Genomic DNA, 21,052 nt, shown 5'->3' on the forward strand with positions numbered 1-21,052 from the left:
ATAGAAACAGAAGCAGAATCCTAGGTGCAACTTTTCAGCGACTGGCTCATAGAGACAAAGGTCATTGTTATAATAATCACTGCCAAGAGAGAGAACAAAAGAAAAACCAGAGGTCTCTTCCATAATATGCAAGAAATCAAAAGGAAATTGAAACCAAGATAAGGGATACTGAAAGTTTCTTAGGAGAATATATTATATGAGAGCGACAAAATAAAGAGAAGATGGAGATAATTTACTGAAGATACAGAAGAGATATAAGAACAACAGATTCCTTCAAAGAACCTCTTGATGAGGATCTGTAAGTTTTAAAAAGTGAAATGAAAGCTGCTTTCAAAGTAGTAGGAAAAGATAAATTACCAGGAGTAGATAGGAAAGTCATTTCATGCTGTGGAAACCAAAATTCTAGCAAGAATATGCCAACAAATAAGGAAGACAAAACAACAGTACACCGACTAGAAATACTTAATTTACATTCCAGTGCCAAGGAAAAGAGACACCAAAGACTGTAGTTATTATAGAATCATCACTAGGGCAGAATATTTCTATGACATTTCACCTTTTCTCTGCAACCTACATTTGAACTCATAAGCAAGTTCAAACATGCTTATGAGTAATCTGACATTTCTCACTTTGTTGTTGTTGTTTAGTTGTTAAGTCGTGTCCGACTCTTCGTGACCCCATGGGCTAGAGCACGCCAGGCCGTCCTGTCTTCCACTGCATTCCGAAGTTTGGTCAAATTCATGCTGGTAGCTCCAATGATATTGTCCAGCTGTATGGTCCTCTGTCATCCCTTTCTCCTCTTGCCTTCACACTTTCTCAACATCAGGGTCTTTTCCAGGAAGTCTTCTCACTAGGTTACTCCTATTGGGTCTGTGGCTGCAAAATAAATGCTGTTGCTGCTGCTGCTGCTGCTACTACTACAACTACTAGATGACATTTAACCTAAAACGATGATTAATGAAAGGATAAAGAAGAAAGTGTGGGATCAGGATTACAGTTGAACATTTAGGAGTACAAAACTCACATGTACAGAATTACATAACTTCAGTGCTGAATGAAAAAATCAAAATAGTTCAGGATTTTCTGTGTTTTCTGTTCACTCATAAATCAAAATTGGGGTTGTTGGAAAGCAATTGAAAAAAGACTAAGATTTAGAAGGGTTGCAATGAAGGGACTAGAAAAGAGCTAAGTGTAAGGATGCATTGCTGGAAACATAATGGTGCATTCTGATTACTATGAAAGCTGAACAGTAAAGAAAACATAAAGGAAAAAATTGACGCTTGTAAAATGTGGTGCTGAAGGAAAGCTTTGCAGATATTGTAAGCCAACAGTAGAACAAATAAGTGGGTTTTAGGTAAAATAAATTTCTTGATAAAAATAAGCCTGGACTCTCTCTAGAATTGGCAATGATTAAATTGCACCTGTCATGGGAAGACAACACTCTGAGAAAGGCAGAAATGCTGGGAAGAGTTAGAGGCTGAAAAAAAAGAGGAAGACAGAGCAAGAATGGATTAAATCTCTGAAGGAAGCCATAGCCTTGAGTTTGCAAGACAAAAAATTATAGTTTCCCCTTCATGTGTACAGACCACACAGGTTCATTTGCAGCTAAATATGAAAACGAGGGATATATTTTGCCTATTCATGGTATGGGGGGGCTGTTCTAGATGTGGTCTTTGGATTTGCTGGTTGGTGCCCCCCTCCAGGTTTCCCACCCTTGTTGCACAAATTGAAGCTTCCCTTTCCTATGCCATGCAATTCCCATGAGAAACAGCAGGGAGTCCTAACTATTATAAATTGGCGAAAAGATTGTCTTTTTCTGTTCCTGAAGCTTTGCCATTATCAGCCATTTGTACATCTATCCCCTCCCCACCCCGGGAGAAGCAATGTTTACGCTGTGAGCTTTCCTCAAAGGTAAATATCACAAGTGGAGAAACATTGACATGAAAGGCCAACATGGAATAATCCTCTTTTTTTTTCTTTCTGTTTAGTACCTGTCCCCCACCCCCACCCCTCCTTTTTTGGCACACCACATTTCCTCTGTTCAAGCAGAAACGTTTCAACTCGCATGGCAACTTCAAGGTAATAAACCTCCTTTATATAGTGGGCATTCCTTTTCAACGAAAGATAAATTTGAATTTACTGCATGGCTTTCCTGTGAAGCATCTGGTGTTGGTTAAGATTACCTACAGAATTACAGAATAATGCATATAATGTATTACAAGAGTTTCAGTATTTAATCGATTAATCTGTTAGATTTATTGATTCTTTTAAAAATGTTTAATTGACTATAGAAACATTCCCAAATAATTGGTTAACAATTTTTTTTAATTGAAAGAAGTCTTCCTTTGTTCTCTCCTTAACACGATGCCTTTGATCATATGGGTGCACCATATGAAAAGCCAGAAAAGTGTACTTTTAAACTTTTGAACTGTTTTTAGATATCCAAATTTAACTGGCAGGTCAATCAGTAAAACTCATGAACTCATAAACCAATTCTACCCTGCTTATCTGTACCGAAGCAATCCTAAATGCAATTCCATGGGAGTTAAGTACTGTGGGAAACACTGCAACAAACTTTTAAGTAGACCAGTGAAGAACTGTAAAGAGGCATTTTTATCGAAGTGAAACCCAACAGTAAATCTATTTAATGTATTCTTGAAGGCTTTCATGGCCGGGATCTGATGGTTGTTGTGGGTTTTCTGGGCTGTTTGGCTGTGTTCTTAAGGTTTTTCTTCCTAACGTTTCACCAGTCTCTGTGTCAGGCACCTTCAGAGGACAGGAGTCAGAACTCTGTCTGTGCTATGTTGCAGTTTGTTGGATACTTGAGTATTTATAGCTGTGGGAACAGCTTTTGTCCTTTTCAGGAGATTGGGTGATTATGGTGATCAGCGTGTTTTTCTTGTGGGTGTATTGTTGTGATCAGGGGGAAGAGACGATCTGTCACTGTGATTGATGGGTGTCGTTAGCTGGTCTTTTGTGCGCAGTGATCACTGGTCCTTGTAGTTGGGTAGAGTTCATTGACCTTTTGCAGGCTGTATTTTTCAGTGCTGGGAGCCAGGCTTTGTTGAGGTGAAAAATGGGAGTAGCTGAACATGCCTTAAAACAAGCTGGACATGAAATTCTATTTCAAAATACTGAAGTACTGGACAACACCAGCAATCATTATGTTAGGCACAGGGAAGCCATTGAAATCCACAAACACCAGCAGAGCTTCAACAAAAAAGAAGAAAAAGCTTAAGAACACAGCCAAACAGCCCAGAAAACCCTCAACAACCAAATCTGTTTAAACTTTGAATACATTTCATTGTAAAAGGATAAGCATATTTCCAAGACAAAAATAACAGATTTAAAAGTGCATGAAGAGTAACTACTTTAGGAAATACATCTTTAAATGTGATGTTTGTACATTTAAATTAAGCAGATTAATGCAGACATGAAATGGGATTTAAGTAACAGGTAATCTACATGACAGTGAAATTAATTTATTTCCCCATCCTTTGCTATACAGTAATGCAAAATACTAGGTAAATGTAAAAGCACACTTTTATAGTATTTTATAGGAAGTAGATCATATAGATTATAAGAAAATCTTTTTTGTGTCATTGATACATAAGCTAAAATCTAGTAGTAAATCACAGCTAGAGTAGGTTTACTATAAGTTACAGAGGAGTTGAGTCACTAAATCCCCAATGATTCAGTGGGATTACTCTAGTTGCTACTTATTATTGGATTTCAGGCACAGTCTGTTGAGACTAAAGTAACCTTTGCTTCACAGGTCAGAGAATGTACTTCAGTTTTGCTTACAATTAAACTGATAAACATACACTATGTGCAACTGAGATTCAAGATCAGAGTCTAAACGAATCCTGAATCCACTTACTAGGAAGTGAGTCCAGTTTTACATAACACAGTATGTTTCTGAGCAAACATCCACAGAATTGACCTGCATAGCTCTTCATACACTCCCAGACGTAAACTCTTTTGTGTTCAGTGTGATTTATTCACAAGTCCATATGCATCTTTTGAGGAATCATGGAAAGAATTGAGTTATTGGAAGAGGCAAAACAAGAAATTATTTCATTGACTAAACATGCTAAGTTGAATCTTTTTTTTGTATCACTAGTTCTAAGCAGATTGCTTATTTAAATAAGAGCAGGAGAGGTTTCCTTTTTATATAAGAAAACTTTATACATAAAATTCTTTAAATTACTAAGCAATATTATTGGCAGTTTTAATGCCCATTTAGTTAAATTCATCAGGCAATTCTGCTAATAAACTTGATTTTTAAAATCTTAATATATGTTTAATTATATTTTAAAGATTGTATTTATATGATCTTTATATAGTGTTTTAAAATCTGTTGTTTTATGTGTTGTGAGTCACCTTGGGTCCTCTATGGAGAGAGAAGCATCATATAAATAATATAAGAAAAATAAATAATAAATAAATAAATAAGTAAAGGCTCCAGACACTGTAAAACTGGTAATTAAAATATGTCATTGCCTTTTTTAAAGGATGGCTTGGATTTCTCAAACACTGTCTTTCATTATGTTGTTTTCTTCAGTCTACAGTGGTAAGTATCTTGTACATAAACTGTTACTTCTTATTTATATAGGATGCTTTGTGAAAATGTATGCCTAAGCATTAACCTTTGCCCAAACAATCTAATGAGACAGAGCAATGCAGTTTTTCTACCTAACAATATGTACTTTGTGATATGGGGAATCCAGCATTCTGCATGTTTAATTGTCAGGGCAGTCAGGCAACCCTAAATCTTCCCTGGGATAGTGCAATCACCACTCACAGATGCACCAGCTGTGGAAGGTGAGAATTAGGCTCAAGTCTAAATGCTTGTGAAAGAGCAGAAATGCTCTTTCAGCAGAACCATCTTCTGTCAGCTGATCTCAAAGACTGGTCAAATGGGCAAGCTGCCAGCAGAACGACTCTGCTGAGTAGGACCCGCTTGTAGAGCCATAATTAGCAATGCCATCACCTGAAGCCAGAGGCATAAAATGAGCCCCCCAAACCACTTTTGTATATAAGTTGTGATGTGAAAATAATACAAAAATCATAAAGTTGAAAAGATCTTTGTGGAAAGCATCAAAAACTTTTAATCTGCAACTCTTCCTATGAATTAAGCTGCAGTAAGTGGTTTGAGAGAGACAGAAAACCTTACTTTTTGAGAACACAACTCCTGGAATACCCTAGTGATGGCGAACCTATGGCATGCATGCCACAGCTGGCACACAGAGCCCTCTCTGTGGGCACACGAGCCATAAGTCACCATAGAGAAATACTTACCCATCCTCCAACCCTGGATTTCAGCACTCCCCTCTGTTGGTGCAGTGGTCCAGTGGAGGGGTGCAATGGTGTCCATTACCAGTCAAGCCCAATGGAGGACTAGTAAGTATTTCTCTGTTAATACTTCCCCTAGAAAAAACACAAGCATTTAACCCTTGCAGTGCAAGGGCAGTTTTTTTTTCTAAACTAAAACCTCAGTATTCAGGTTTAATTGCAGTGTTGGCACTTTGAATCAAGCAAGTTTGTTTTGTATTGCAGTTTGGGCACTTGGGCTCAAAAAGGTTTGCCTGGGAAGAGATTTAGCTGACATTTACTGGTAAGTGGGCCTACAACCAGTGTACTTCAGGTTTCAGGTTTCACCACTGTCAGACCTGTATGTCTGAGAGAGTTATAGCTGAGATTAAACAAATTGCCCTAAAAATCCTCCAAGTGCAAGTGAACACATGTTAACATTTTGCCTTTTTCTCTGGTCTCAGAATGTATATCTCAGGTCTACAAAAACACATATATCCAAGGAGGAGATATTTCTAGGGTTTACACTCCAGATGAGGAGTACTGCAGAACAGTATGCACCTACCATCCAAGATGTCTTTTATTCTCCTATCTGCCAGGCAACTTTGCAAACAATAATACAAGGTAATATTCAAATTTCTGTCTATCAGAACTGGGTACAGTAGAGCCCCTGGATCTGTGGTATAAATACCCACAGTTTCAGTTATCTGCTGCCTGAAAATATTAAATAAATAAAATCCATACACCAGAAATATGTGTTTCCAAGGTATATTGCCAAAACTGGCCACTAGAGGGAACCAGAGACTATGTAGGCTGCTCCCATTCTCATCCCTGGGGTGGTTGTTCTTGTTGCAGCTCAGCTTCTGCTTCTTTGCTGCATTTCCATTCCTGATTCCTTGTTCCCACTCCCACCCACACTTCCATTGTTGCCACTGCTGCCTCACCTCCATTCAGACATCTTCCGCACCCCTCATGGCCTTAGCAGTGGCTCAAAAGCACAGAAGACGAAAAGCAAGCTTCCCCTTTCCACCTCAGGGGTACGTAGGGGTAAAATTGGCTAATACACTTTACCATCCCTGCTATACTGTATATATAAGTTGTAGGCAACCTTCAGTCTCGAGAGACTATGGTAATGTGTTCTGAATAGAGGTCTTGGAACAATTCGAGAGTGACAATCCCTTCTATATATAAGTATTATAGGCAAAAAAAGAGAGTTTTTTTTAAAAAGAACAAATTAAAAAGACAAAAATGTGATGGAGCCTTAGAGACCACCTGCTATATTTTAATGTGAGCTTTTGTGGATAACCCCACTTCCTCAGACATAAGAGAGAGATATACCATGGCAAATATTTATACATGGCATCAAATACAGAGTTCATGGTCGTTTGGTAAGAAAGTCAATGAGTATTTAACAGTGACTTGATAGGCTCTTTTATATACAGGTATATTCCATTGAAACTTGTGCTATAAAGGATGGAAGAACCTCTCTCATCAATAACATTTAAAAGGCTTGCAAAAAAAAAAAAAAAGCAACCGCAAAAGGCCAGTCTCTTCAGTATAATTCACGTTCATATTATTCTGTCATTGTTGTTCATGACAGAGGTTCTTACACCCTCACAAAGCTCACATTAAAATACAACAGTCTCTAAGAGGGCACCACTTTTTTGTCTTTTCAGTTGTTCTTTCATTTTTTGTTTCATTTTTACTTATAACGCTTGAGCAGACTAATATAGCTACTTCTTCTACAACTGCAGCTATACATAAGATTTGCATATCTGTGGTTTTCAGTATCTGCAGAGGGACTTGGAACGGATCCCCTGTGGATACCGCAGTCCTACTGTACATATGTACATGCTGTGATTTATATACATGCCAGATTTGTAATGTAACACAGGAAAACAAAACAAAACAAACAAAACCCAGCTTTCTGTCCCAATTAAATTTCGTCATTGGAAAGAAAAGGGGGTGGGAACATTTCATTATTGTTGTTTTTGCTCCTCTCCCTCCCTCCCTCCCTCTCCGTCTCTTCCTTAATATCAGGTTTTCGTGCTTCCTGAAAGATATTAATTCTCAAGTTTTGCCAAAGGTAGCCATGCAAGGAGCAATCTCTGGACATTCCCGGAAACAATGCCCTCATGTTACTGGTAAGGTTTGGGTGTTCCAGCTACACACATGCACACACCCCAAAGCCAAAAGGTACGGTATATAGGACATTGGAAGGTACCATATACCACTGGCCTCACTATCTCAGTACTGTTTACATCCTTTAGTAGCAGCTCTTTAGGCTTTCCAGCCAGTGAATGCTAATCACTCTGATTCTGTACATATGGTAAATCCAGACTAGGTTTCAGCCTCGCTTTATTATTATTATTATTATTATTATTATTATTATTATTATTATTATTATTATTATTATTATTATTATTATTATTATTATTATTATTATTATTATTATTATTATTATTATTATCGTCGTCGTCGTCATCGTCGTCATTATCGTTATTGTTGTTATTGTTGTTGTTATTGTTATTATAGGTGCTTGCCCATATTGCTGAACCTATTTGAGGTTTGGCATCTTTAATAGCCACTGTAAACCTCAGACTAAAATCCAGATCACACTCACTTTCCTTGTAAACTTGGGAGTCACCTGCCTCCACTGCTTTAGGCAGGGGTCTTCCCAGACCGACTCCGAGAGAACAAGACCCCAATCTTTTTATGCTTTATCCTTGCAGAAAACACTGCACTATCTCTTGCCCTTGACAAGGAACCTAAGCGGTGTTGTTTTCTGTATCTGGTTTTTCATCTAAATACTAACCAGACACAGTTTGGAGAATAGTTTTGGGAAAATGTGGCCAGAGAGTGAAGGAGAGACATTTTAAAGTGTGATGAAACTGGGCAAAGCAAGAGAAAGGCTGGACTAACATAATAATTAGAAATCAGAATTTGGAGCCCTAGTTATTTGAAGGAATGTCTCTTCTTATGGTTGTTGTGGGTTTTTCGGGCTCTTTGGCCGTGTTCTGAAGGTTGTTCTTAACATTTCATCAGTCTCTGTGGCCGACATCTTCAGAGGACAGCACTCTGTGCTCTGGTGTGGTTTGGTTGGGAGTGGAATATTTATGGCTGTGAGATAGGCTTTTGTCCTGTTCAGGAGATGGGTAATTAGTATGTCTTGTTGTGGGTGCATTGTTGTGATAACGAGGAGAGAAATGGGTACAACCTGATTCCAGGACAGGTAGCTCAGGCTGGAGAGTAACCAGATCCAGATTTTGTGCTCAAAAAGCATGTCATAATCAAGGTCCGAAGCAGCAATACTGGGCAGGGGAAAAGGACTGTCATTGTAAAAAGGGATCAGAGTCTAGGTCAGACCTGGGCAAAGCGCGGCCCTCCAGATGTTGCTGAACTGCAAATCCCAGCACTCCTCACTATTAGCTGTGTGGGCTAGGATTGCTGGGAGTTGCAGTTCAGCAACATCTGGAGGGCCACAATTTGCCCAGGTCTGGTCTAGGAGGTAGAGTCTTAATGGTACAGGGACATTGTTTGGACTGAGGAGCTAGCTTTAGAGCCAGGCTTTGTAGCATCTGGCACATGGGGATTGGCCCATCAGGGTTAGGTGGTTGGTACTGTGGTGCCCTTAAAAGTTTGGACCTCTGTCTAATAGGTGCATAGGTGAATCAGAGTGCCAGTTGCTTGTGAGGTTACAGTACCAGAGTGTGATTTTTGGGAGCCCTAGTTTGAGGCCATTCTAAGTGCCTTACAATTGGTTTTCTTCTACATTTTCAGACCACTATTTTTATTTCTAGCTTGTAACAAGGAGGTTTATGAAGGACTGGATATGAAAGGAGAAAATTACAATGTAACTGATGCTGACAGTTACCAACAGTGCCAAAAAAGATGCACCAATCAGAATCACTGCTATTTTTTCACATATACCACCACGTTGTTTCATCAAGCAGGCTTGCGGTAAATGATTTTCAGATGTGTTAAAGAAACCTAGAGACTGATGAGTATGTTGGGTCTATAAATCAGCTTTAACAAACCATCATTTGATAGTTGGAAGTGAGGGTGGGTGGGAACCATGATCCCCCAGATGATGTTGGACTCCAGGTCCCATCAGCGTCATCCAGGAAGCCAGTGATCAAGAATTTTGGGAGATTCTTCCATTTGAATGGCCCTGGATTCCTTCACCCACTTATACAAGGGGGAGATGGCACAGGCCTTTGCACCCCAACAGATCATTGGATGAATTGTAACAGTTTCGACATGGTTTTTAACACTCTGTTATGCCTCACGGGCAAAGAAGGGAGCTGTTTCAATGTACCACCAAATCTTTGGGCTCTGTCTCCTGTACATTTTGGGGGTTGGGGTGGGGGAATAGACATATTTTATGATGGTTGATCTTTAATTTTTGTTGGTATTTATTTATTGCCAGAACAATTAAGATCTTTGTGCTGCTACAATTTATTAAGCTTTACCTGCTGATGCTCTGTAGAAAGTTCCACCAACGTTTTATACACTATAGTGGATCTCTGTTATGCTATCGTGCAAAGGAATAAAGATGTCCATTCACCAGCCAGTTTTTAATTGCAGTCATTTTTCAAGCAGAACATATGCAAATAATATCCCAATACAGTAATAACTTCATAGTTTGGTGTGGTCCACACAATCAAAGGCTTTTGCGTAGTCAATGAAGCAGAAGTAGATGTTTTTCTGGAACTGTCTGGCTTTCTCCATTATCCAGCGCATGTTAGCAATTTGGTCTCTGGTTCCTCAGCCCCTTCGGAATCCAGCTTGTACTTCTGGGAGTTCTCGGTCCACATACTGCTGAAGCCTTCTTTGTAGGATTTTGAGCATAACCTTGCTAGCGTGTGAAATGAGTGCAATTGTACGGTAGTTGGAGCACTCTTTGGCAATGCCCTTCTTTGGGATTAGAATGTAGACCGATCTTTTCCAATCCTCTGGCCACTGCTGGGTTTTCCAAACTTGCTGGCATATTGAGTGTAGCACCTTAACAGCGTCATCTGTTAAGATTTTAAATAGTTCAACTGGAATGCCATCACCTCCACTGGCCTTGTTCTTAGCCATGCTTTCTACGACCCATTTGACTTCACTCTCTAGGATCTTTCTGGTATAATTCCTCTGTATATTCTTGCCACCTCTTCTTGATATATTCTGCTTCTGTGAGGTCCCTGCCATTTTTGTCCTTTATCATGTCCATCTTTGCACAAAATGTTCCTTTAGTATCTCCAGTTTTCTTGAACAGATCTTTGGTTCTTCCCTTTCTGTTCTTTTCCTCTATTTCTTTGCACTGTTCATTTAAGAAGGCCCTCTTGTCTCTCTTTGCTATTCTTTGGAAGTCTGCATTCAGTTTTCTGTAATTTTCCCTATCTCCCTTGCATTTTGTTTCCCTTCTCTTCTCTGCTATTTGTAAGGCCTCGTTGAACAGTCACTTTGCTTTCTTGCATTCCTTTTTCTTTGGGATGGTTTTTGTTGTTGCCTCCTGTACAATGCTACAAGCCTCCAGCCATAGTTCTTCGGGCACTTTGTCCACCAAATCGAGTTCCTTAAATCTGTTCTTCACTTCCACTGTGTATTAGTAAGGGGTATGGTTTAGATTATACCTGACTAGCCCAGTGGTTTTTCCTACTTTCTTCACTTTAAGCTTGAGTTTTGCTATAAGCAGCTGATGATGAGAGCCACAATCAGCTTCAGGTCTTGTTTTTGCTGACTGTATAGAGCTTCTCCATCTTTGGCTGCAGAGAATATAATCAATCTGATTTCAGTATTGCCCATCTGGTGATGTCCATGTGTAGAGTCACCTCTTGTGTTGTTGGAAAAGAGTGTTTGTGATGACCAGCTTGTTCTCTTGACAAAATTCTATTAGCCTTTGCCCTGCTTTGCTTTGAACTCCAAGGCCAAACTTTCCTGTTGTTCCTTTTATCTCTTGACTCTCTTCTTTAGCATTCCAGTCCCCTATAACGACAAGAACATCTTTCTTTGATGTCAGTTCTAGAAGGTGTTGTAAGTCTTAATATAATTGGTCAATTTCAGCCTCTTCACCATCGGTGGTTGGTGCATAAACTTGGATTATTGTGATGTTGAAAGATCTGCCTCGGATTCATATTGAAATCATTCTATCATTTTTGAGATTGTATCCCAGTACAGCTTTTCCCACTCTTTTGTTGACTATGAGGGCTACTCCATTTCTTCTACGGGATTCTTGCCCACAATAGTAGATATGATAATCATCTGAATTGAATTCACCCATTCCTGTCCATTTTAGCTCACTGATGCCCAGGATGTCAATGTTTATTCTTGCCATCACCTGTTTGACCATATCTGTGAGATACCTGGAAGCAATTAGAAGTATGGAGTGCTCTCCAGAAATTCCTACTATGCACTTGGAAAAAAAAACATGTGGAGAGGCTGCTGCCTCCCCATCACCTGTGGATGTCCCCACAAGCTAAACTCTGCACATGGTACAAAAAAGACTGAACTGGAAGCTTATGCGCATAAAATGACATGTATTCCCCAAACACAGTGGGGTTGATCTCCCTCCCTACCCCTCTCTCGAGGAATTATATGAGTCAGATTGGTACAATGGGTCTACTATAGTTAGAACTAGCAGTTGTAGTTTACCCAGTATCTCTCTTCTGCTGATAGAAAGATTACATTGGTCCATCCACCCGGTTTGGGATGAGCCCCTATACCCTATATTACAACTTACCCCAGTCACCAGGATCCCCCTTGACACTCTCTGCAGCATATGGGTGGGTGGGTGGTGTCCATGAGGAGTAAAGGATGGTGAAGCATCCTGACAACTTAATGCTCCATGATTAGGCTAGGTGGCAATGATGGGAACTGTAATATGACATATCTGAAGGGCTTCTATCTGGGGAAAGCTGTTTCATCTACTCCTACAATAGGAACTCATCGAAGCCCCTCAAAAAGTCATATTACATGATGATTGTGTATGCATCTGTCTGTCTATCTATTTACAACATATACACAGTGAATATCTATTAAAAATGGAAGGCAACGGTCCATCCACCTCTGTGATGTATTTGTGCATGTTTGTCAGTACCTGGTACCAAGAGACAATGTAGTCTCCCACAATTCACAAATCCTGGCTAATGCTACAGTCTATGAGATTTGCTCAGTCCTGTTCTAAATTCATTTTAGCTCATAAGCATCATTGCATCTTACAGCACAAGCCATCAATCAGTCAGTCAAATTTTGGCAAGGTCAAGAAGCCTGTCTACTGAGGTTTGTAAATTTTATTCTCCTCCCCCCTTTAGGCAAAAATGCTACTTGAAGTTCAGCAGCACAGGAATACCAGTCCAAATAAGGCACCTTAGAGGTGTTGTATCTGGATTTTCATTAAAGCGCTGTCGATTGTCAGAAACAGGTAAATATTATACAATAACAGAAAATATGGTGGATTGTATTTTGTGGATTGCTTAAATCAATTTAAGCCTTGTAAAGACATCCCATACAAGGTAAAAGGTAAAGGTTCCTCTTTGACATTTTTAGTCCAGTCGTGTCCAACTCTAGGGGGCGGTGCTCATCCTGTTATTCAAGCCATAGAGCCAGCGCTTGTCCAAAGACAGTTTCCGTTGTCACATGGACAGCATGACTAGGGAGTGCCGTTTTACCTTCCCACCGAGGTGGTACCTATTTATCTACTCGCATTTGCATGCTTTCGAACTGCTAGGTTGGCGAGGAGCTGGGACAAAGCGACGGGAGCTCACTCCCCATACAAGATGCAACCCCAAATCCTATGGGGCTAAAGAAATTATACCGGAATCATAGAATTGTAGAGCTAGGAGGGACCCCAGAGGTCATCTGATCCAACTGTGCAATGCAGGAAGTCCACAGTTACAAGATCCTTGATAGATGGTCATCAAAACTCTATTTAAAAATCTCAAATGCAGGAAAGCCTACTATTCTTTTAACCCACCATTATGCAGCTCTCGTTTTCAGGAAATTCTCCCCAGTGTTTAATAAATAATTCCTTTCTTGTAATTTGAATCTGCTAGTTCTGGTCTAATTCTCTGGAGCCAGAAAAAAACAAGCTTGCTCCATCTGCCACCTGACAATGCTACAAATATTTGAAGATGGTTCTCTTATCATCTCTCAGTTTTCTCTTCTCTAGGCTGTCCATGCCGACTCCCTCATTCCTCACAAAGTTTGGTTCACAGACTGTTTAGCATCCAGGGATGTCAGCATTTTTTGGGTCAGAGTCCCAAGTCCTAATACTCAAGCCTGAGTCCCTTTTAAAAACAAGCTTGTCCCCCAGAAGAAAGCAAGGTGGGTGGGTTCTGAGTCATGAGTGGAGTCTGAACCATTGTGTGTGTGGGGAAAACAAGTTGAATCCCAGTCGAGTTATTGGTGCAACTTCAGTTTGACTTGACAGAGAGTCCTGCCACTCAAGTCCTCATTCTTGTAACATCTCGGACCTTTTCTTCTGGACATGTTCCAGCTTATCTGTATTAGTATGGCCAACAATTGTCATTATGAACCATTGGATCACTCAGTGGTTTAAGTATCTGGCTGTGGAGCCAGAGATTGGGAGTTCAATTCTCCACTATGCCTCCTTGAAAGGGGCTAGACTTGAAGAATCATAGGTAAAGGTAAAGGTTCCCCTTGACAATTTTTTTTGTCCAGTCGTGTTCGACTCCAGGGGGCAGTGCTCATCCCCGTTTCCAAGCCATAGAGCCAGCGTTTGTCCGAAGACCATCTTCCGTGGTCACATGGCCAGTGCGACTTAGACACGGAACGCTGTTACCTTCCCACCGAGGTGGTCCCTATTTATCTACTTGCATTTGCATGCTTTCGAACCGCTAGGTTGGTGGGAGCTGGGACAAGCGACGGGTGCTCACTCCGTCGCGTGGATTCGATCTTACGACTGCTTGGTCTTCTGATCCTGCAGCACAGGCTTCTGTGGTTTAGCCCGCAGCATAAGGGTTCCTTATATGCAGTTCTAAGATGATAATGAGGATTTCATAAATTATTACAAAATACTTTTTAAACATTTTTGAATTCATAACATACAGTACTTCACAACATTTATTGTTATGATAGCAATTTATTCTCACAAGAGTGCTGTTAGGCAGATGTGCTGGGAGAACATGACTCATATTCCTTTTATTCAGCACTGGTTAGGCCTCACCTTGAGTGTTGTGTCCAGTTCTGGGCACCACGCTTTAAGAAGGATGCTAACAAATGGAAACAAGTTCAGTGGAGGGTGACAAGGATGATCAGGAGGCTGGAAACCAAGCCTTATGAGGAAAGGCTGAGAGAATTGGGCACGTTTAGCCTTGAGAAAAGATGACTGAGGGGTGATACGATAGAACTTTTCAAATATTTGAAAGGCTGTCCTACAGATGAGGGGCAAGATCTGTTCTTGTTCACCCCAGACTGCAGGATACGCAACAATGGGGTGAAGCTAAAGGGAGCCAGATTTTGGTTGAATATCAGGCAAAACTTCCTAACTATTAGAGCACTACGACAGTGGAGTTGGTGAGTGCTCCAACACTGGAAGCATTCAAGAAAAACAGATAATCACGTGGCAGATATGCTTTGATTGTATTCCTGCACTGAGCAGAGGGTTGGACTTGATGGCCTTATAGGCCCCTTCCATCTTCACTTTTCTATGATTCTATACGAGCTGCTAAATGAGCTTCCCTATTGTTTTGAGATTGTGTACTTACATGGCAAGGGTAAAGTTATTATTATTTTGCACTACAACTCCCAGAATTTCAGAGCCACCAAGATGGTTTGATTACAGATGCTCATGAGCCCTTGTGTTTGATCTACGAGATTCTGTTTTGTACAGATTTAGGCAGAGCAGCCTGATTCTGGTTTCTCCATAATTACCACAATTCAATGTACAACCTGTTTCTCTTGAGCCTCCTGGGCTTCCCATTCTGTCAAAGAACAGAGCTGTATGTAGCTGTATGAGCTGCCCTGCACTCTCAAAACTAAGCAACTGCTCTTAGGTATGATGGAGAGACCTATCCAGTGCCCATGCTAAATTATGATCCAAAAAAGAGAGGACCTTTTCCATCGCTGACTCTATAGTGTAAATTACAAACAACAACTATTTTCCACAGGAATTCTGACAGTACCCCTAATCTTGGGTGAACTGAGGAAATCTTGATGCCACAGCATAGCTACTGTATATGTAAATTTGTGAACGATGTGATGGCTATATGGATTGTAGTAACTTTGCCCATTCATTATTTCTGCAGATTGTAGGATGGACATTTTTCAACACCAGGTATTTTCTGGCATTCACCTAACAACAGTTCTAACACCCGATGCCCATGTATGCAGAACGATTTGTACTTACCAGCCGAACTGCTTGTTTTTTACCTTTCGTGGCCCTAGATGGGAGGTAAAAAGTGAGAGGTAAGTCTGCTCATCCAGGAGCTTGAAGATGCTATGCTTTCTAAGATGATGTTTAAAAGATGGTTTGATAAGAAGCACTCAGGCTTATTGTAGAATCTTATGAAATACTGTAGGTGGGTATGCATTGTTGGTACATATGTACTGCGGCCAGCTTCCAGTTCCTCTACTACTGCTACCACCTTGACCAGAGTTCAGCAGCGCTAACTACTGTTCTCCTCTCCCTCTGTATGGAAGTTAATTGAACTAGCAGTTGCACCTTCTTTTTACCTATATAAAACAGTACTAGATTTAAATCAACAATCAATAGTTCTTTATAGGGCAACTTGGCAGGTGGGGCATCACCCCCAAACGTAGAGGTGAATCCCCTGCCTCTGACACCATAACCTGCCCATGGGTATTTATTAAAACCGATTAGGACACTAGCTAGTATTTGACTTTAAAGAACTAAAATAGGTTACTCCCACCACCACGTGCCTTGGTTGGTAATATAACCACATAGGCCCAAGGTTGTTGAGATCTCTGTAGAAAGATAGAAAATGTTGCACCTGCAGCTCCCAGAACTCCACATCCAACACTATCACTATGATGTTGGCTTGGGATTCAGAAAGAGCTAGGGATAGAGGAGAAGACAATAGGCTTCTCCTGAATGTGATTGTTATGTAAAGTCACATCTGAGTTATGCTGACCAAGCCATGTGAGATATTTAAGAAGAGGTTTCATCATTGCCACTCCCCAGCGAGTTTCCATGGCTGAGTGAGGATTTGGACCCATGTCTCCTGAATTCTCATCCATCAGTCCATTTGCAGCACCACACTGGATTGCATGCGATTACTTAGTACTGAGCCCACTGAGTCTCCATTCCTCCCATACGTATCCACTTAAGTACAGAATTGCAGCCGGAGTTGCTATGTGTTTATTATTATATACAGAACAGTCTTTTGTTTAAAGAGCTGTCCAGATTAAGTCAGAAGGAGGTGAAGGAGCATAAAGTGGGAGACCAGGGACCTCAATCTATAGCGAGCAGCTGGACTGATAACCAGGTTATCTGGTTACAGTTAAGCTACTCTGTGCTTGAATGAACGGTATCATAATTCTGTTTAAATAATATAAATTATTTCTAATCTTGTGTACATGAAATCTTGATATTGGTTTGTTGGTCACATCCAGCATCACATTTGACCCAAACCACTACTTGGAAAGAATCAAGGTCACTGAATGCCACACTATGCTTTAGGATAGGACTATCTAACCACTTTTGTATAGGAACTGATTTGACCAATACAGTATGATAATGATAGTAGGAACTGTTCTATTATGTTGGGTACAGGAACAGAGGATGGAAGGGTAGGAGGGAGAGACAGCATCTGCTTTGTGCACAGGTGTACCTGTGTTTGTGTATGTGGGAGATGAATTTGTTCTGATGTCACTCTAAGTAAGCCAGTCCAAACCATTATTTTGTAAGATGAGAGGGTGTGATCTGTATGTGAAGCCAAAGAGACACTGCTAATCAACATCAGCTTTGATTTTCTTGTGCTTTTGTTTTAGGTATACTTGTCTGATGATGACATCAAAAAGTGGAATGCCAGATGCATTTATAGAAGGAAGCAATGCTATGTCAGGTTTCAGTCTCCGAAACTGCCGAAAAACAACACCTGGTAATGTATAAGTTATAGTTAGCACAGTACCAGCAGAAACTATGAGCTCATAAACTCATCATAAATTGCCTTTGATGTATCAAATGAATGGCATTTTAACACTGCTCACAAAAATGTTGCAGCCTGTCACAATCCAACTTTTTCCAACTTGAACTTTATTGGGATGGAACTGAGTGTGGAATTTGTTAATGGGTCCAAGGCATGTCAGCAACTTTGTACAGACACCGTCCGCTGCCAGTTTTTTACTTACGTTTCCCACAAAAACCTGTGCAACCGAGAAGGGTAAGTTTTTTTCTGTTTTGTTTTTTAAAATCACCCCACAATAACTTTTTTAAAAAGGCTGATCAAGTTTATATAAGCAATCTTTCCAGCATAATTATCACCTTGATTTGTCTTTTCCCCCCAGTAAATGTAAATGTTACTTAAGAATGACCCCTAGTGGGTCTCCGTATAGCATCACATCGGAGAATGAAATGGTTTCTGGCTATTCTTTAAGACTATGTCAGACTAAAGTCAGCTCCGGTGAGTAATGTTGCCCATTCACTGTTTACTTGACTTATTTGTAAGCAACCCAATGCTAGAAACTGAATCTGGAATGATAACCTTTGGTTTACTCAAGTGTTATAATTTGTATTTCTAATCAAAATGTGTAAGATGTGAACCAGCTATCTCCAAACAGTATCCTCCAGATGTGGTGGATTACTGTTCCCATCAACCTCAGCCAGCTTGACCACTGGGCACGTTGACTGGGCATGGTGAAAGCATCAGGCTGGGAATTATTGCAATGTGACAAAGTTATTGGCTTAATGTATTCTTGAAGGCTTTCACGGCCTGGATCCAATGGTTGTTGCGGATTTTTCCTTGCTGTTTGGCCATGTTCTTAAGGTTTTTCTTCCTAACGTTTTGCCAGTCTCTGTGTCCGTGTCACATTCCCAGAGGGTTTCAACAGGCAAAAGTCCAATAAGCCAGTCCAATATCAGAAGTCCAGAAAATGCAAAGCAGATACCAAAATGCCAAAGCCAAAACACAAACCATAGTCAGAAGTCAGAGTCCAAAGCCAAGGGTCCAGAAAACAAGGTCCAAGATAAGCAGGACCGTGGATGCAAGCCAGAGTGTTGACTTGTTGCTTCCACAAGCTTCCAAGCCTTCTAGGTGCAGATTATATAGCAAAACAGTCATCAAACTCCTAGAAGCCTTCCATCCTGTTAAAACTCAGGACTGGTTGACCTGATGTTCCTGTGGAAAGCATTCATGCGATCATCTGATCGTCATGTCATGAGTCTTTGCTGAAGTTTAGCCCTCACCCTGGCTACTGGGAAAGGAGAATCTGGTGGTGATTCAGCTGTCTGTGCTTCTAATTGCCCAGCATTTTCCTCAGCTGTAATTAACCCCTCAGATTCCAGATCTTCTTTGGCTGAACTCATGACAGTCCGGCATCTTCAGAGGACAGGAGTCAGAACCCTTTCCGTGCTCTGTTGCAGTTGAGTATTTATAGCTGCCGGAACAGCTTTTGTCCTTTTCAGGAGATTGGGTGATTATGATGATCATTTTGTGTGGGTGTATTGTGATAAGGGTGAGAGACAATCTGTCACTGTGATTGATGGGCGTTGTTAGCTGGTTTTGTGTGTGCAGTGATCACTGGTCCTTGTGGCTGGATAGGGTTTGCTGACCTTTTGCAGGCTGTATTTTTCAGTGCTGGGAGCCAGGCTTTGTTGAGTTTTAAACTTTCTTCTTTTTTGTTGAAGCTCTGCTGGTGTTTGTGGATTTCAATGGCTTCCCTGTGCAGTCTATCATAATGATTGTTGGTGTTGTCCAGTACTTCAGTATTTTGAAATAGAATTTCATGTCCAGCTTGTTTTAGGGCATGTTCGGCTACTGCTGATTTTTCCAGTGTTTTAGTCTGCAGTGTCTCTCGTGTTCTTTGATTCTAGTGTGAATGCTGCATTCTGTGGTTCCAGTATATACCTGTCCACAACTGCAAGGCATCCGATGTACTCCTGCAGTGGTGAGGGGGTCCCTTTTGGCCAAACAGCCCAGAAAACCCACAACAACCATTATTGGCTTAAATTCTGTTGTGCAGTTATGCAAACTGTGAGTTTTAGAAGCAATTTGTAGTAAACCAAGACATATCTGTTACATTATTCAGCTCAGTACAGCAAGTAATATCTATGGATATTTCTTAACTTATTGCAGTTTGGTGTGTGCAAGAGGATTTCAGCCACTGATTTTTTAAAATGTTTTAATTCTATCCACTTCATATACCTACACAGCACCATTCATCAAATAGTAAAGAAATTTGTCCTAAATTTTTATTTCTTCTGTCTCTATTGGCCAGAATCCCATTGCTCATACAAGCCAGTATAAGTCAAGTGAAATAAACTGCTGTAGGTAATTGCTGCTAGTTAAGAAGTTGATGCTTGTATTTCTCACCGTGCACCAAATCATATGACCAATGTGCACTTACTTACTTACTTACTTACTTACTTACTTACTTACTTACTTACTTACTTACTTACTTACTTACTTACTTACTTACTTACTTACTTACTTACTTACTTACTTACTTACTTACTTACTTACTTACTTACTTACTTATTGATTGGTTGATTTATTTGCTTTGCTTTGCTTTGCTTTGCTTTGCTTTGCTTTGCTTTGCTTTGCTTTGCTTTGCTTTGCTTTGCTTTGCTTTCTATAGCACCATCTGGCAGCCAAGGCCACTCTGGGTGGTTTACAGAAAATAACATAAAACAACAAAATAGCAAAATAGCAAATAGCAGCATCAATACATAGGGGAGAAAATCAAAAATCATAAAGTGCAGTGAGGATAAAATTACAATGCAATAAATACAATTAAAAGCATAGAAAAATATAAAAACATGGAGCATGGCAGTATGATAGACATTATTTCTAGTGGTTGTTTTCCGGGCCTCTCTCGGGGTCAGAACTCTCAGCCGCCCTGCCTGCGATGATCTTATAGGACGGGCAGACCTAACTGGAAGGAGGCACTCGGCCAGATAAGAAATACAAGTCTCAACTTCTTAACCAGCAGCAATTTGCTGCAGTGAATTGCACCATTTGCTTTTCCTAGCACCACTGTTTGGTGGCTTCCCAGCTTTTTGATGTGCCCCCTCTACATTCTACAAAGTAAAAACGCCCCCTTTACAAATTTGGTACTTACAAGAAGAGCTTTAAGCGAAAACATTGTGATATCTTTGGTCCCAAACATTTGCCTTTGAGCTTGCCTACCATTAAAATGTAGCCCTGAGACAATCTCCAAAGGTCAATGCAGCCTCTTAGCTGAAAGAGGTTCCTACCCTTGCCTGATAAAGGTTTTGAGGCACCCCCCAATCAATATGTAATATGGCATTCAAGGAGAGCCTATCAGGTAACATGGATCTCTAGAAAGATAATGAAGTGGACTGAAGATCAAACTAAGCCTGACCTCTTAACAGAAGCTAAATCAACCAAACAGGACTATGGTACTTTTGGCATATAATGAAAAGACTCCCAAGAAAAGACAATAATCCTGGGAAAAGCTGAATGTTGTTCAAAAAACAAACAAACACCCTGAGCAAGAGATGGATTTACTTGATAAAGAAAGCTGGGGTCTTTTCAAGATCCAAGTAGGACTGCTAATGATAGGACCTTTTGGAAGTTATTAATGCATAGGGTAG

The 21,052-nt window shown here is 40.4% G+C and overlaps 1 protein-coding gene across 4 annotated transcripts in view; it reads left to right on the forward strand.

Annotated features, from left to right (window-relative positions):
* The first annotated feature begins 1,935 nt into the window (after positions 1–1,935).
* Positions 1,936–21,052, forward strand: part of LOC110077890 (plasma kallikrein) — a 31,225-nt gene continuing 12,108 nt past the window's right edge. For 2 of the 4 annotated variants that reach the window (XM_020791454.3, XM_073001353.2), the window contains exons 1-10: positions 1,936–2,079; positions 4,515–4,573; positions 5,778–5,937; positions 7,354–7,457; positions 9,114–9,273; positions 12,609–12,718; positions 15,564–15,723; positions 17,269–17,378; positions 17,501–17,660; positions 17,785–17,900. In XM_020791454.3, the coding sequence (XP_020647113.3) occupies positions 2,066–2,079; positions 4,515–4,573; positions 5,778–5,937; positions 7,354–7,457; positions 9,114–9,273; positions 12,609–12,718; positions 15,564–15,723; positions 17,269–17,378; positions 17,501–17,660; positions 17,785–17,900 (1,153 nt within the window). In that variant the 5' untranslated portion in view covers positions 1,936–2,065. Of the gene's footprint in view, positions 2,080–3,798; positions 3,887–4,514; positions 4,574–5,777; positions 5,938–7,353; positions 7,458–9,113; positions 9,274–12,608; positions 12,719–15,563; positions 15,724–17,268; positions 17,379–17,500; positions 17,661–17,784; positions 17,901–21,052 lie in introns of those variants that run through there. The other 2 variants (XM_073001352.2, XM_020791455.3) reach the window with 2 other exon arrangements.

This window comes from Pogona vitticeps, chromosome 5, assembly GCF_051106095.1.
Source record: "Pogona vitticeps strain Pit_001003342236 chromosome 5, PviZW2.1, whole genome shotgun sequence".
NCBI classification, from domain to species: domain Eukaryota; kingdom Metazoa; phylum Chordata; class Lepidosauria; order Squamata; family Agamidae; genus Pogona; species Pogona vitticeps.